The sequence below is a fragment of the Oncorhynchus keta genome, chromosome 12 (genome assembly GCF_023373465.1).
Source record: "Oncorhynchus keta strain PuntledgeMale-10-30-2019 chromosome 12, Oket_V2, whole genome shotgun sequence".
Classification (NCBI taxonomy): Eukaryota; Metazoa; Chordata; class Actinopteri; order Salmoniformes; family Salmonidae; genus Oncorhynchus; species Oncorhynchus keta.
In genome coordinates, this window is record NC_068432.1 from 52,582,032 (window position 1) to 52,600,509 (window position 18,478).

Genomic DNA, 18,478 nt, shown 5'->3' on the forward strand with positions numbered 1-18,478 from the left:
TAGCTAGGTGGACCAGTCATAGTTAGTACATTCATCTCCAGATCGCTAGGTGGGACAACCACATATCACAGTCATAGTCAGTAGATTCATCTCCAGATAGCTATGTGGACCAGTCATAGTCAGTACATTCATCTCCAGATAGCTAGGTGGACCAGTCATAGTCAGTACATTCATCATCAGATAGCTAGGTGGACCAGTCATAGTCAGTACATTCATCTCCAGATAGCTAGGTGGACCAGTCATAGTCAGTACATTCATCAGATAGCTAGGTGGACCAGTCATAGTTAGTACATTCATCTCCAGATCGCTAGGTGGGACAACCACATATCACAGTCATAGTCAGTAGATTCATCTCCAGATAGCTATGTGGACCAGTCATAGTCAGTACATTCATCTTCAGATAGCTAGGTGGACCAGTCATAGTCAGTACATTCATCAGATAGCTAGGTGGACCAGTCATAGTCAGTACATTCATCAGATAGCTAGGTGGACCAGTCATAGTTAGTACATTCATCTCCAGATCGCTAGGTGGGACAACCACATATCACAGTCATAGTCAGTAGATTCATCTCCAGATAGCTATGTGGACCAGTCATAGTCAGTACATTCATCTCCAGATAGCTATGTGGACCAGTCATAGTCAGTACATTCATCTTCAGATAGCTAGGTGGACCAGTCATAGTCAGTACATTCATCTCCAGATAGCTAGGTGGACCAGTCATAGTCAGTACATTCATCTTCAGATAGCTAGGTGGACCAGTCATAGTCAGTACATTCATCTTCAGATAGCTAGGTGGACCAGTCATAGTCAGTACATTCATCTCCAGATAGCTAGGTGGACCAGTCATAGTCAGAACATTCATCTCCAGATAGCTAGGTGGACCAGTCATAGTCAGTACATTCATCTCCAGATAGCTAGGTGGACCAGTCATAGTCAGTACATTCATCTTCAGATAGCTAGGTGGACCAGTCACAGTCAGCACATTTTGCCTCACAGACACAGAGTAGTCACCTACAACCCACAGACACAGAGTAGTCACCTACAACCCACAGACACAGAGTAGTCACCTACAACCCACAGACACAGAGTAGTCACCTACAACCCACAGACACAGAGTAGTCACCTACAACCCACAGACACAGAGTAGTCACCTACAACCCACAGACACAGTGTAGTCACCTACAACCCACAAACATAGTGTAGTCACCTACAACCCACAGTGTAGTCACCTACAACTCACAGTGTAGTCACCTACAACCCACAGACACAGAGTAGTCACCTACAACCCACAGTGTAGTCACCTACAACCCACAGTGTAGTCACCTACAACCCACAGACACAGTGTAGTCACCTACAACCCACAAACATAGTGTAGTCACCTACAACCCACAGTGTAGTCACCTACAACCCACAGTGTAGTCACCTACAACCCACAGTGTAGTCACCTCCAACCCACAGTGTAGTCACCTCCAACCCACAGTGTAGTCACCTCCAACCCACAGTGTAGTCACCTACAACCCACAGTGTAGTCACCTACAACCCACAGTGTAGTCACCTCCAACCCACAGTGTAGTCACCTACAACCTACAAACATAGTGTAGTCACCTACAACCCACAGTGTAGTCACCTACAACCCACAGTGTAGTCACCTACAACCCACATACACAGTGTAGTCACCTACAACCCACAAACATAGTGTAGTCACTTCCAACCCACAGTGTAGTCACCTCCAACCCGCAGTGTAGTCACCTACAACCCACAGTGTAGTCACCTCCAACCCACAGTGTAGTCACCTCCAACCCACAGTGTAGTCACCTACAACCCACAAACATAGTGTAGTCACCTACAACCCACAAACATATTGTAGTCACCTACAACCCACAGTGTAGTCACCTCCAACCCACATACACAGTGTAGTCACCTACAACCCACAGTGTAGTCACCTACAACCCACAGTGTAGTCACCTACAACCCACAAACACCACAGCCCAGAGTGCTTAACCCTAACAGTAATTTAATACCAAAAGCACATTTTTGTTTTCATTTTTGTTTTACAATTTAGCCAATTTGACTTTGCAGCTGGTCTATCTAAAGGCATCCGCATGCTTCTCATCTGAAACCGTTTGTGTATATACTATGACGGCGTTTAGTGATGTTTTGGTCTTCGTCAAGGGTTTTTATTGTGTTGTATGTCCCGTGCACACAAAAACATTTCTCGAGGCAAGTCGAAGTTCGGAGACGTCGTCTACGCCCGTTTTGTCGGTCATTGATTAACAGTAGGGATTCTTCAATTAAGTGTTTGTTGTCATTCAATGAGCGACGACTAGTTTTCAATGCACATTTTTTTCACTTGAGAAATACGGCACCAAAACATCTTAGATGTAAAATTGTGCGACCTAAAATCTCCTCGGCAAAACATCAACTCAAGAAATCTGTCATTATTTTTTTTAAATGTTAGATTAATTCAAACTATTTTGAGGCAGTGTATGTATACTGGCTACGGCGTCTCAAGGTGGACAAACAATACTATTGCCGTCTTTTCTCATTTTTCAAGCGAAGGTCTTTTATGGTATTATGCCAGCACACTGGGTTCGTCTAGCCGAGTCAGAAACCGAAGCATGTGGAAACCTTCAGGACAAGACTCATTACAATAAACAGCAACTTGTGAAAATACAGCTCTTATTCTATAATTATTTGTTGTTCTTGTCTCTTTTTTGGGGGGGGATTTTCTTAAAATCTTAAAACTACATTGTTGGTTAAGGGGCTTGTAAATACACCTGTTGTATTCGGCGCATGTGACAAATAACATTTAGATTTGATTTTGAAGGTGCTTGGTTAAAGATGATTTGTTTGTCGCCGTGTAGGGTTATTACGCTAGCTGCTGTGGTTAACCAGATGACATAAAACAAGATAAGTAAATAGTTTGTTGTCAAAGCTCCAGCTGGGTGTGGAACTCGCCTGTTGTTGTTGTTGATTTGTCTAGTGGATCCACTCCTTTATACCAGTTGGTTCTGGACAGGTGTAACCTGATTTCAGGTGATTACCTGTTACGGTCTCCCTGTTTCAGGTACAGTATCCTGACGTGGCGGTGACTGGATGAAATGCTATTTCGTCGCTGCTGTAGGTTATAGCAGTGTAATTACATAGATATGGAAGTTGCCTGTATGTTATGACAGCAGCGTATTCTGCCTCGCGGCAAAAAGTAAACACTGTCCTGTTCGTACTTGTCTGTCAGTGTATATAGTATGACCACACACAGCAAAGACGACAGTATCTAAAAATAAAACAAGTTTGTAAAAGAAGAGTAGTGGTCACACAATCTTAATTGTATATATTTTGGAAGAAAGGTATCTTATTAAAGTTCTAGCCATGCTGGGATGTAGGATTCTATTGTGTCTAGAACTATTTTGAACTATTTTAACTCCCCACTAAAAATATCCACTGTGTAGATTCTTATGAACCTTGCAAGTCCCAGGATGTGGAAGTGGTACTGGGTGTGGCTCAGGAATGCTAACATTACAGAACCTGACTGACAGCTATCAGGACACTTTGTGGTTTTCAAAAACCCTTTTCTATCCAACCCCTATCTCCTCACAAATGATGTTCTCCTCCTACATGTGACCACAACATCTTACGAGTGGTCCTTCTGTGGCTCAGTTGGTAGAGCATGGCGCTTGTAACGCCAGGGTAGTGGGTTCGATTCCCGGAACCACCCATACGTAGAATGTATGCACACATGACTGTAAGTCGCTTTGGATAAAAGCGTAAGCTAAATGGCATATATTATTATTATTATTATAGATGTATTGCGTTTGTTTTTTGTTTTTTAATTTATTAAACAGACAAACTATAATCTTCAGAATACTTTGTGATCACCTGATGTGGATGATGGATGTAAATATGGAATTGGTGCTCGGTGTGGCTCAAAGCTGTCAACAGAACACAAACTGACTGACAGGTTTCAGGGGGCTTGATAGCTTAGAATTAATGACTTTCAAAGCATTTACCAGTATTAAATATGATCTGTAAATATAGGTTTGGGACATGTTCATGCTGCCAATATATCTTAAGGACAGTATAAACAATATATCTTAGGTACAGTATAAACAGTATATCTTAGGTACAGTATAAACAGTATATCTTAGGTACAGTATAAACAGTATATCTTAGGTACAGTATAAACAATATCTTAGGTACAGTATAAACAGTATATCTTAGGTACAGTATAAACAATATATCTTAGGTACAGTATAAACAGTATATCTTAGGTACAGTATAAACAGTATATCTTAGGTACAGTATAAACAATATATCTTAGGTACAGTATAAACAGTATATCTTAGGTACAATATAAACAATAAACAATACCCAAAATGCTGAGAATTTGCATGTCCTTGTGATTAATTTCCCCCTCATTCTTCTCGTGATCACCTGATGCTTGTCATCCCAGACAAAGCAAGCTAAGACACATCAGTTGACTCGGTTCAAGCCAACAGTGTTGTCATCGTGTTCTGTGAAAGCATGCAGTTTCCCATCAGCGCTCAGAGTCGTGCCAAGGTTTTTTTATTAGCTTTTTTTATTCTACCTTTATTTAACCAGGTAAGCAAGTTGGGGAACAAGGTGCCAATGTAAATGAAATGCCTCACTGCAGATCAATAGGCCTTATGGGATTAAGTACATTTACTTTTCCAAATCCCAATTGGAACTTGGTACAATTGGGATATTGTTCCCAATTGGAACCTATTTGAGAGCTGTGGTATCTACATCAGATATTTTCCCATAGACCAGCCACCCAGTGAATATCAATAATAATAATATATGCCATTTAGCAGACGCTTTTATCCAAAGCGACTTACAGTCATGTGTGCATACATTCTACGTATGGGTGGTCCCGGGAATCGAACCCACTACCCTGGCGTTACAAGCGCCATGCTCTACCAACTGTGCTACAGAAGTGTATCAGTTTTGTTATGTATCCGTACCAAATATATATTCTGTTGCCAAGACAAACATCCTGAGAGTAGAGGCAGTTTTGGAAACTCCTTGGTGTATCTCTCTCAACTCAAACATCTTACTCCTTCAATAGCATTATCAGTGTAATCAGTGTTATCAGTATCAGTGTTATCAGTATCAGTGTTATCAGTATCAGTGTTATCAGTGTAATCAGTATCAGTGGTATCAGTGTTATCAGTATCAGTGTTATCAGTGTAATCAGTGTTATCAGTATCAGTGTTATCAGTGTAATCAGTATCAGTGGTATCAGTGTAATCAGTATCAGTGTAATCAGTGTAATCAGTATCGGTGTAATCAGTGTAATCAGTGTAATCAGTATCAGTGTAATCAGTATCAGTGTAATCAGTGTAATCAGTGTAATCAGTATCAGTGTAATCAGTATCAGTGTAATCAGTATCGGTGTAATCAGTGTTATCAGTATCAGTGTAATCAGTGTCAGTGTAATCAGTGTAATCAGTATCGGTGTAATCAGTATCGGTGTAATCAGTGTAATCAGTATCAGTGTAATCAGTGTTATCAGTATCGGTGTAATCAGTATTGGTGTAATCAGTATCGGTGTAATCAGTATTGGTGTAATCGGTGTAATCAGTGTAATCAGTATCAGTGTAATCAGTATCAGTGTAATCAGTATCGGTGTAATCAGTGTAATCAGTATCAGTGTAATCAGTGTAATCAGTATCGGTGTAATAATAATAATCAGTGTAATCGGTGTAATCAGTGTAATCAGTATCAGTGTTATCAGTATCAGTGTAATCAGTATTGGTATCAGTATTAGTATCAGTATATGTATCGGTGTAATCAGTATCAACTAATGGGGATCCATAATAAACCCCTGGAATAGTAGCTGCTGCCTTGGCAGGAACTAATGGGGATCCATAATAAACCCCAGGAAGAGTAGCTGCTGCCTTGGCAGGAACTAATGGGGATCCATAATAAACCCCAGGAAGAGTAGCTGCTGCCTTGGCAGGAACTAATGGGGATCCATAATAAACCCCAGGAAGAGTAGCTGCTGCCTTGGCAGGAAGTAATGGGGATCCATAATAAACCCCAGGAAGAGTAGCTGCTGCCTTGGCAGGAACTAATGGGGATCCATAATAAACCCCAGGAAGAGTAGCTGCTGCCTTGGCAGGAAGTAATGGGGATCCATAATAAACCCCAGGAAGAGTAGCTGCTGCCTTGGCAGGAACTAATGGGGATCCATAATAAACCCCAGGAAGAGTAGCTGCTGCCTTGGCAGGAACTAATGGGGATCCATAATAAACCCCAGGAGGAGTAGCTGCTGGCTTGGCAGGAACTAATGGGGATCCATAATAAACCCCAGGAAGAGTAGCTGCTGCCTTGGCAGGAACTAATGGGGATCCATAATAAACCCCAGGAAGAGTAGCTGCTGCCTTGGCAGGAAGTAATGGGGATCCATAATAAACCCCAGGAAGAGTAGCTGCTGCCTTGGCAGGAACTGATGGGGATCCATAATAAACCCCAGGAAGAGTAGCTGCTGCCTTGGCAGGAAGTAATGGGGATCCATAATAAACCCCAGGAAGAGTAGCTGCTGCCTTGGCAGGAACTTATGGGGATCCATAATAAACCCCAGGAAGAGTAGCTGCTGCCTTGTCAGGAACTAATGGGGATCCATAATAAACCCCAGGAAGAGTAGCTGCTGCCTTGGGAGGAACTAATGGGGATCCATAATAAACCCCAGGAAGAGTAGCTGCTGCCTTGGCAGGAACTAATGGGGATCCATAATAAACCCCAGGAAGAGTAGCTGCTGCCTTGGGAGGAACTAATGGGGATCCATAATAAACCCCAGGAAGAGTAGCTGCTGCCTTGTCAGGAACTAATGGGGATCCATAATAAACCCCAGGAAGAGTAGCTGCTGCCTTGTCAGGAACTAATGGGGATCCATAATAAACCCCAGGAAGAGTAGCTGCTGCCTTGGCAGGAACTAATGGGGATCCATAATAAACCCCAGGAAGAGTAGCTGCTGCCTTGGGAGGAACTAATGGGGATCCATAATAAACCCTAGGAAGATAGCTGCTGCCTTGTCAGGAACTAATGGATCCAAATAGAACCCATGGAAGAGTAGCTGCTGCCTTGGCAGGAAAATGGGGATTTAAAAACCCCAGGAATCCACAATAGTAGCTGCTGCCTTGGCTAAAATGGGGATCCATAATAAATACTAATAGATGTGATGTACACAACATGGATGCAAATAGAACATAGATATGCGTGTTGGGAAAATATTTAAAACATTTCACTCACAATGATGGAGTGAGCTGTAATTCTAAAAACATCCACAATTAATATTTTCTCTAAGCATCTGATTGCTTGACAGCTGGCGATCAGCTCTGCGTGAGCCCACCGTGTGTGTGTGTGACATCACTGCTGCATGCTGGGTAGACCTCGTTTCCAACGCCATATAAACAAAAGGTTAATGAGGCTTCGCTGCTTTTTGTTTATCCTTTCACACACATGCCAACACACACACACACACACACACACACACACACACACACACACACACACACACACACACACACACACACGGAGGCACACACACATGAAGGCTCATAAACAAATGCACACATACACACACGAGCACACACACACACACACACACACACACACACACACACGAACGCACACACACACACACACACACGCACACACACACAGGCTCATAAACAAACGCAGGCACACACACACACACAGGCTCATAAACAAACACACACACACACACACACACACACACACACACACACACACACGAAGGTTCATAAACACACACACACACACGAGCGCACACACACACACACACAAACACGAACGCACACACACATACACACGAAGGCTCATAAACAAACGCACACTTACACACGAACGCACACACACACACACACACACACACACACACACACACACACACACACACACACACAGAGTGGATCTGCATGAAACTCGGGCCCCTAATCACTGGAAGCCTGTGTGTTTTAGCCAAGCAGCTCGTATCCAGTGTGACCATTCTTCTGTGTAATTACATCCGTTCATGGATGGATATGGGCTACTTCCTGACGGAAATAAATACCTTTTTAGTCTCAATTCTGTTCTCTTGTTTTTTGCATTATAATCGTGGTTTGATTTATTAATTTGATAGATATGCATCAATTTAGACATTTTGATTATTAATGATAAAGTAATCAAATCAAATGGAGATGTCTGTACTGTGGACGTTTTCATGTATCAGTTTATCTGTATCAATTTATCTGTATCAATTTAATCTGTATCTGTATCAGTTTAATTTGTATCTGTATCAGTTTATCTGTATCAGTTTATCTGTATCAATTTAATCTGTATGTGTATCAGTTTAATTTGTATCTGTATCAGTTTAATTTGTATCTGTATCAGTTTAATTTGTATCTGTATGAGTTTATCTGTATCAGTTTAATTTGTATCTGTATGAGTTTATCTGTATCAATTTAATCTGTATCTGTATCAGTTTAATTTGTATCTGTATCAGTTTAATTTGTATCTGTATGAGTTTATCTGTATCAGTTTATCTGTATCTGTATCAGTTTAATTTGTATCTGTATCAGTTTATCTGTATCAATTTAATCTGTATCTGTATCAGTTTAATTTGTATCTGTATCAGTTTAATTTGTATCTGTATGAGTTTATCTGTATCAGTTTATCTGTATCTGTATCAGTTTAATTTGTATCTGTATCAGTTTATCTGTATCAGTTTATCTGTATCAATTTAATCTGTATCTGTAGCAGTTTAATTTGTATCTGTATCAGTTTAATTTGTATCTGTATGAGTTTATCTGTATCAGTTTATCTGTATCTTTATCAGCTTTGTGGATGTTTTCTCGGATGTCCAGGTGTTCCTGATCGTCCTGTAGTTGAGGCCGTCCATAGTTGCAGATACACATATCATTACATATTACAACTATTGAATGGACATTGGGATCGCAGTAACATACCTGAAAATCATTCATCTTTGTAAAGGGAATTTAATAGGATCTCTGTGCAGGTTTGTATATCAAATCAAATCAAATGTATTTATATAGCCCTTCGTACATCAGCTGATATCTCAAACTGCTGTACAGAAACCCAGCCTAAAACCACAAACGGCAAGCAATGCAGGCGTAGAAGCATATATCATATGATCATCATGGGAGACTGTGTAGTAATTTTGCTGTTTCCTTTGAATAAGATGTTACAACTCAACAAAGCCACAATGTCAGGTTCTGTCATTTCTGTGCCAGTCACAAACTGTTTAGAGATGATTAAATACTGCCCTCTGGTGGGGGAGATTATGAAACAACACCCCTCGTGCATCACTGTATTGAGAGGGTTATATGTCTTGACATGAACTCATTCCTATTGGCTAGTACTGTGTTCTAGAAGTGTTCTAGAAGTGTTCTGTTATGAAGGATTGGCCATTGACCTGACAAGTGCTGTTTTACAGTTTTGTTTGTATCTATGACAACATTGCGACTCAGGGACACACCGCCCGCTGAGCACAGACATTTACATTTAAGTCATTTAGCAGACGCTCTTATCCAGAGCGACTTAAGTCCAACGTCTATTCCACGTCCGTACAATGCAATGTCATTGAAAAGGGTGTAAACAACGTTGATTCAACCAGTGTGTGCCCAGAGGGTAGTTAATGTTTATTCATTTAAGCCTTAACCCGAGTGTTTGAGTCCTTTATTAAAACTAAAACATTTTTTAAAAAACATCTATTTTTTTTTCTCCTGTGTTTCAGCCTGAAAAAGGTTTAACAAACTGAGCTGCTGAACTGAGCTGTGTGACGGAGGGTCAGAGAACAGAGGTTGAGACAACAGAGAGGCTCAAAACAAAGAGGCTTGTACTGTGAGTACTTTAAACTTCGTTTGGCCTATTTTCTCTAAAGGTCACCCTTTTGGTTAGTCTATTTTTTTTAAATATGTTTTTTTTATGTCTACGGCAGCGTTTCCCAAAACTCGGTCCTCGAGACTCCAAGGGGTACACGTTCTGTTTTTTTTTGCCCTAGCGCTACACAGCCGATTCAAATAAACAACTAATCATTAAGCGTTGATCATTTGAATCAGCTGTGTAGAGTTAGGGCAAAAAAAACTCAAACGTGTACCCCTTTGGGTTTGGGAAACGCTGCCCTAGGGGTTGCTCATCATATTGATGTACTCTAAAAATGGTATGCTAGCTAATATGTTAATATGCTAATTGCATTTCTAGAACCAAAATTCAAATTTAAGCCAATTCTGTGACAGATGGACCGGCGGCCATATTGAGTGTCAAATTGATTTGGTCTGGGGGGGGGGGCCCTTCAATTCTGTTCCTATGTACCATTGGGCCCTGTGTGTGTGTAGTGGTTGCTGTACAGTGTATGCCAACATACTAACCCTGTGTGTGTGTGTGTGTGTGTGTGTGTGTGTGTGTGTGTGTGTGTGTGTGTGTGTGTGTGTGTGTGTGTGTGTGTGTGTGTGTTTAGGGGTTGTTGCGTGCCCAACGGGAGCTGCAGGTGTATATATCAGGGAAAGCAACACAGGCAGACAGACTGAGGTAACTGGAGCAGGCCCTGACACTCCCTCCAGGACAGACTGAGAGAGAGAGGCCCTGACACTCCCTCCAGGACATACTGAGAGAGAGAGAGAGAGAGAGAGAGGCCCTGACACTCCCTCCAGGACAGACTGAGAGAGAGAGAGACGCTCTGAGGTACCGACTTGCAGGACTTCTCCTACAGGGTCACCCAGCACAACATGCAGGGGGAGAGTGAACACGAACACCAAGACGATAACATGGTAATCAACCCTTTACTTTACCGCCCTCTTTCTCTCCATCTTGCTTTTCTACATTCATCTAACAGGATCTTTGTCCAAAATAAGCTTTTATAAAATGCGTTAGTCGTTTGTCAATTTGCGTGTTCGTATACATTTATTTTCTAAATCATTATGTGGACCATTTCTTCATCCAATATAAGATATATAATAAAGCTGAGATATACACAAAGGGAACGTTAGCCACGTGGAGAAAATACATGGTGTATCTGAACAGAACTGTTGTCAGTTTCATCCTAGAGATGTACAGCGAGCTGTACGGAACGTCTGTCTGCTCATCTGTTCCTGGAACAGTTTCATCCTAGAGATGTACAGCGAGCTGTACGGAACGTCTGTAGGCTCATCTGTTCCTGGAACAGTTTCATCCTAGAGATGTACAGCGAGCTGTACGGAACGTCTGTAGGCTCATCTGTTCCTGGAACAGTTTCATCCTAGAGATGTACAGCGAGCTGGAACGTCTGTCCGCTCATCTGTTCCTGGAACAGTTTCCTATCGTAGGTGTATACTCAGCCAGATGTATGGAAACATCTGGAATCTGTCTCTTTTCACGACTTGCCCCTGATGAATTTCTGATAATTCACAGAATCAGTCTGTGTCTCGTGTTCGTAACGGTTGGATATGAAACTACGTAGAGAAACAACAGTCTATTCTGAAGATCAGAATTATAGTGTAGAATTCTGTCAAAACCCTGTATTAACTAGATGTCATATGCTTGGGACAAAACAAAACCCTGTATTAACTAGATGTCATATGCTTGGGACAAAACAAAACCCTGTATTAACTAGATGTCATATGCTTGGGACAAAACAAAACCCTGTATTAACAGAACAGAACAGAGTAGAACAGAACAGAGTAGAACAGAACAGAACAGAACAGAGTAGAACAGAGCAGAGTAGAACAGAACAGAACAGAACAGAACAGAGCAGAGTAGAACAGAACAGAACAGAGTAGAACAGAGCAGAACAGAGCAGAGTAGAACAGAACAGAACAGAGTAGAACAGAACAGAACAGAGCAGAACAGAGCAGAACAGAACAGAACAGAACAGAACAGAACAGAACAGAGCAGAACAGAGCAGAACAGACAGAACAGAGTAGAACAGAACAGAACAGAACAGAGCAGAACAGAACAGAGCAGAACAGAGCAGAACAGAACAGAGTAGAACAGAACAGAGTAGAACAGAGCAGAACAGAGCAGAACAGAACAGAGCAGAACAGAACAGAGTAGAACAGAACGGAGTAGAACAGAACAGATCAGAACAGAGTAGAACAGAACAGAGCAGAACAGAACAGAGAGTAGAACAGAACAGAACAGAGCAGAACAGACTAGAACAGAACAACAGCAGAACAGAGCAGAGTAGAACAGAACAGAACAACAGAGTAGAACAGAGCAGAACAGAACAGAACAGAACAGAGTAGAACAGAACAGAACAGAACAGAGCAGAACAGAACAGAACAGAGAACAGAACAGAACAGAACAGAACAGAACAGAGCAGAACAGAGTAGAACAGAACAGAACAGAACAGAGCAGAACAGAACAGAACAGAACAGAACAGACAGAGCAGAACAGAACAGAGCAGAGCAGACAGAACAGAACAGAACAGAACAGAACAGAGCAGAGCAGAGCAGAGCAGAACAGCACAGCACAACACAACACAACACAACACAACACAACACAACACAGCACAGCACAGCACAGCACAGCACAGCACAGCACAGCACAGCACAGCACAGCACAGCACAGCACAGAACAGAACAGAACAGAACAGAACAGAACAGAACAGAACAGAGCAGAGCAGAACAGAACAGCAGAGCAGAGCAGAGCAGAGCAGAACAGAACAGAACAGCATGGCTAACAGAACAGCACAACAGCACAGCACAGCACAGCACAGCACAGAACAGAACATCGCAGACAGCAAGCAGAACAGAACAGAACAGAACAGAACAGAACAGAACAGAACAGAACACAGAACGCAGAACAGAACAGAGAACATCAGCACAGCACAACAGAACAGAACATAGAACAGAGCAGAACAGAACAGAACAGAACAGAACAGAACAGAACATCGTAACAGAACAGAACAGACTAGTCACTGGTGGCTGAGAAACAATGTTATTTACATGGAGCAGGACAACACACCATATTGCCAAGCAGATTGCCAGGGGCTGAATGCTCCTTACCGTGTCACCCTTTACAGAACATATGTGCCTGTCAAACTATTTATCACTAATTGGTTCATTCATTTTATATTGACATGAATGAAACATTTGACAACTTTTAGCAGAGCAGACACACACAGCGCAGCACACACGCACGCACGCACGCACGCACACGCACAGCGCAGCACACACAGACAGAGCACAGCAGAGCAGAGCAGAGCACACAGAACAGAGCAGAGCAGAGCAGACGCACAGCAGCACAGACGCACGCACGCACAGAACAGAACAGAGCACAGCAGACGCAGCACGCACACAGAACAGCAGACACAGCAGAACAGAACAGTGGCACAGAACAGAACAGAGCAGAACAGAACAGATGATATTAACAGAACAGGCATTGGCCTCAGAACATGACAAACAGAACTGTAAACAACATCAATTAAAACAGGCTTTTGAACAGATGTAACAGAACAGTTTTAGAGGTCAATAATCCCTCAGACCAGGGATGAAACAGAACAGATCATAGAGAACAGGAGTCGGTATTAGTGAGAATATTATATTAGAACAGAACATCGTATTAGCACACATATGGAACAAGTTCACAGAACACAGACAGAACAGAACAGTAGTACAGAACAGAACATTGTACAGAACAGATCTGGAACAGTCAGGCCATCAGAACAGAACAGAACTCTGCAACAGAACATACAGAACAGAACATACGTGAACTGAGGCCACAGAACATCGTAGCAGAACAGAACATCAGAACAGAACAGAACATCTAACAGAACAGAACATCTGGGGACAGACCTATGGGGACAGAACCTCAGTCAGAACATAACAGGTCAGAACATCTATGGGGACAGAACATCCTCAGAACAGAACATAAGGGTCTGTCTCTATGGGGACAGCATCGTATGGGGACAGAACATCAGGAACAGAACATAACAGAACAGGTCTGTCTCTAACAGGGGACAGAACAGACTAGTCACTGGTGGCTGAGAAACAATGTTATTTACATGGGGGACACACACCATATTGCCAAGCAGGGGACAGCCCTCAGACAGAACATATGGGTCTGTCAAACTATTGGGGACAGTTCATTCATTTCAGAACATGAAGAAACATTTGACAACTCTAGCTTGGGGACAGCCCTCAGTCAGAACATAAGGGTCTGTCACTATGGGGACAGCCCTCAGACAGAACATAAGGGTCTGTCTCTATGGGGACAGCACACTCAGTCAGAACATAAGGGTTGTCTCTGTGGGGACGTTTTCGGATGATATTGGGGACAGCCCTCAGCTGTAAACAGAACATAAAACAGGGTCTAGTCTCTATGGGGACAGCCCTGACCAGGGGAAACTGGATCATATGGGGACAGCCCTCAGACAGAACATAAGGGTCTGTCACTATGGGGACAGCCCTCAGTCAGAACATAAGGGTCTGTCTCTATGGGGACAGCCCTCAGTCAGAACATGTCTCTATGGGGACAGCCCTCAGACAGAACATAAGGGTCTGTCACCTATGGGGACAGCCCTCAGTCAGAACATAAGGGTCTGTCTCTATGGGGACAGCCCTCAGTCAGAACATAAGGGTCTGTCTCTATGGGGACAGCCCTCAGTTAGAACATAAGGGTCTGTCTCTATGGGGACAGCCCTCAGTCAGAACATAAGGGTCTGTCTCTATGGGGACAGCCCTCAGTCAGAACATACAGGGTCTGTCTCTATGGGGACAGCCCTCAGTCAGAACATAAGGGTCTGTCTCTATGGGGACAGCCCTCAGTCAGAACATAAGGGTCTGTCTCTATGGGGACAGCCCTCAGTCAGAACATAAGGGTCTGTCTCTATGGGGACAGCCCTCAGTCAGAACATAAGGGTCTGTCTCTATGGGGACAGCCCTCTCTGGGGACATAGGGTCTGTCTCTATGGGGACAGCCCTCAGTCAGAACATAAGGGTCTGTCTCTATGGGGACAGCCCTATGGGGACAGCCCTCAGTCAGAACATAAGGGTCTGTCTCTATGGGGACAGCCCTATGGGGACAGCTCTATGGGGACAGCCCTCAGTCAGAACATAAGGGTCTGTCTCTATGGGGACAGCCCTCAGACAGAACATAAGGGTCTGTCTCTATGGGGACAGCCCTCAGTCAGAACATAAGGGTCTGTCTCTATGGGGACAGCCCTCAGACAGAACATAAGGGTCTGTCTCTATGGGGACAGCCCTATGGGGACAGCCCTCAGTCAGAACATAAGGGTCTGTCTCTATGGGGACAGCCCTATGGGGACAGCTCTATGGGGACAGCCCTCAGTCAGAACATAAGGGTCTGTCTCTATGGGGACAGCCCTCAGTCAGAACATAAGGGTCTGTCTCTATGGGGACAGCCCTCAGTCAGAACATAAGGGTCTGTCTCTATGGGGACAGCCCTCAGTCAGAACATAAGGGTCTGTCTCTATGGGGACAGCCCTCAGTCAGAACATAAGGGTCTGTCTCTATGGGGACAGCCCTCAGACAGAACATAAGGGTCTGTCTCTATGGGGACAGCCCTCAGTCAGAACATAAGGGTCTGTCTCTATGGGGACAGCCCTCAGTCAGAACATAAGGGTCTGTCTCTATGGGGACAGCCCTCAGTCAGAACATAAGGGTCTGTCTCTATGGGGACAGCCCTCAGACAGAACATAAGGGTCTGTCTCTATGGGGACAGCCCTCAGTCAGAACATAAGGGTCTGTCTCTATGGGGACAGCCCTCAGTCAGAACATAAGGGTCTGTCTCTATGGGGACAGCCCTCAGTCAGAACATAAGGGTCTGTCTCTATGGGGACAGCCCTCAGACAGAACATAAGGGTCTGTCTCTATGGGGACAGCCCTCAGTCAGAACATAAGGGTCTGTCTCTATGGGGACAGCTACTCATAAAAATAAGGGTCTGTCTCTTGGGGTAGTGTTGTAAGGTAAGTCTACTGTTCAGAACATTCATAGGGTCTGGGGTTAATGGGGACATTATTTATAGGACAACATTGGGCCAGCCCTGTTTGAAACAGACTGTCTTACGAGGGGCAGGTAGCCTAGTGGTTAGCCCTAGGGCCAGGCAGGGTCAGAACATAGTGGTTGAGTGGACAGCTCTCAGTAGCCTAGTGGTCTCTAGGGGACAGCCCTCAGGTCAGCATAAGTGGTCTGTCTCTGGGGGACAGCTCTCAGACAGAACATAGTGGTTAGTCTCTAGAGGTGGACAGCCCTCAGACAGAACATAGGTCTGTCTCTATGGGGACAGCCCTCAGACAGAACATAAGGGCCTGTCTCTATGGGGACAGCCCTCAGTCAGAACATAAGTGGTCTGTCTCTATGGGGACAGCCCTCAGTCAGAACATAAGGGTCTGTCTCTATGGGGACAGCCCTCAGACAGAACATAAGGGTCTGTCTAGAGGGGGACAGCCCTCAGACAGAACATTAGGGTCTGTCTCTATGGGGACAGCCCTCAACAGAACAGTGGTCTGTCTCTAGAGGTGGCCTGTCTAGGTAGCCTAAGGGTCTGTCTCTAGGGGACAGCCCTCAGTCAGCCTAGTGGTCTGTCTGGAGGGGACAGCCCTCAGTCAGAACATAAGGGTCTGTCTCTAGGAGGACAGGTAGCCATAAGGGTCTGTGGTTAGAGTAAGGGTCTGTCTCTAGGTAGCCTAGTGGACAGAACATAAGGAGTCTGGTAGCCTAGTGGTGTCTCAGACAACCCTCAGTCAGAACATAAGGGTCTGTCTCTATGGGGACAGCCCTCAGTCAGAACATAAGGGTCTGTCTCTATAAGGGTCTGTCTACTCTATAAAAATGAAGTCTGGTTTGTTGTAGTGTTGTAAGGTAAGTCTACTGTTCTTTAATATTCATATGAGGGGGTTAATGGTAAATTATTTATAGGCTAACATTGAAGACATGCTGTTTGAAACAGACTGTTTACGAGGTGGCAGGTAGCCTAGTGGTTAGAGTGTAGAGGCGGCAGGTAGCCTAGTGGTTAGAGTGTAGAGGCGGCAGGTAGCCTAGTGGTTAGAGTGTAGAGGCGGCAGGTAGCCTAGTGGTTAGAGTGTAGAGGCGGCAGGTAGCCTAGTGGTTAGAGTGTAGAGGTGGCAGGTAGCCCAGTGGTTAGAGTGTAGAGGCGGCAGGGTAGCCTAGTGGTTAGAGTGTGGAGGCGGCAGGGTAGCCTAGTGGTTAGAGTGTAGAGGCGGCAGGTAGCCTAGTGGTTAGAGTGTAGAGGCGGCAGGTAGCCTAGTGGTTAGAGTGTAGAGGAGGCAGGTAGCCTAGTGGTTAGAGTGTAGAGGTGGCAGGTAGCCCAGTGGTTAGAGTGTAGAGGCGGCAGGGAGCCTAGTGTAGCCTAATCCCCCAGATGACATTAACCCACTGTTCCTAGGCGGTCGTTGTAAATAAGCATTTGCTCTTAACTGACTTGCTCAGTTAAATATATAAATTATAACAACTCTGTCCTTTTGTTTAGAACATAAAATGTAATGTAATGAGTATGAATTTGAATATTGTGAATTTGAATGAGTGTGAATTTGAATGAGTGTGGATTTGAATGCTGTGGATTTGAATGCTGTGAATTTGAATGCTGTGAATTTGAATGTTGTGAATTTGAATGCTGTGGATTTGAATGCTGTGAATTTGAATGCTGTGGATTTGAATGTTGTGAATTTGAATGCTGTGGATTTGAATGCTGTGAATTTGAATGCTGTGGATTTGAATGCTGTGGATTTGAATGTTGTGAATTTGAATGCTGTGGATTTGAATGCTGTGGATTTGAATGCTGTGAATTTGAATGCTGTGAATTTGAATGTTGTGAATTTGAATGCTGTGGATTTGAATGCTGTGAATTTGAATGCTGTGGATTTGAATGCTGTGGATTTGAATGCTGTGGATTTGAATGCTGTGGATTTGAATGCTGTGAATTTGAATGCTGTGGATTTGAATGCTGTGGATTTGAATGCTGTGGATTTGAATGCTGTGAATTTGAATGCTGTGAATTTGAATGTTGTGAATTTGAATGCTGTGGATTTGAATGCTGTGAATTTGAATGCTGTGGATTTGAATGAGAGGTTAATACAGGTTGTTTGCATTATTCAATGAGGTGAAATGTATATTTGAGAAGAAAAGTGCCTATTAAAAGTGGGTATCAACATGGGGTAAACTGGGATCTCGGGATCTCTGTCCCAGGACTTCACATGTGGCCTGAGATTTCCCCTTACGTACAGATCTAGGATCAGCTTCCCCTTCACCCGATCCTAAACTTAACCATTAGTAGGGGAAATGCAAAACTGATCCAAGATCAGCATTTAGGGGCATCTTCACCTTACTCCCATGAAAGAGGGTTGAGCTTGGCATGTAACAATGATCCTTTACTCTGGATAAAACTCTTGTTGTTTTCATTAGCTGTTACATACTTCTGCCTTTAAAGGTCAGTAGCAGAAAAGGCTCTTGTTTTCATTTCACCTTCAGTCTAGTATA

General features: G+C 43.6%; 1 protein-coding gene across 1 annotated transcript in view; it reads left to right on the top strand.

The window, feature by feature from the left end:
* LOC118379877 (uncharacterized) overlaps nt 1-18,478 on the top strand; it is a 44,049-nt gene that overhangs the window by 12,667 nt on the left and 12,904 nt on the right. The window contains exons 2-3 of the mRNA XM_052458748.1: nt 9,780-9,886; nt 10,503-10,812. Of these exons, the coding sequence (XP_052314708.1) occupies nt 10,771-10,812 (42 nt within the window). The 5' untranslated portion in view covers nt 9,780-9,886; nt 10,503-10,770. The remainder of the gene's footprint in view (nt 1-9,779; nt 9,887-10,502; nt 10,813-18,478) is intronic.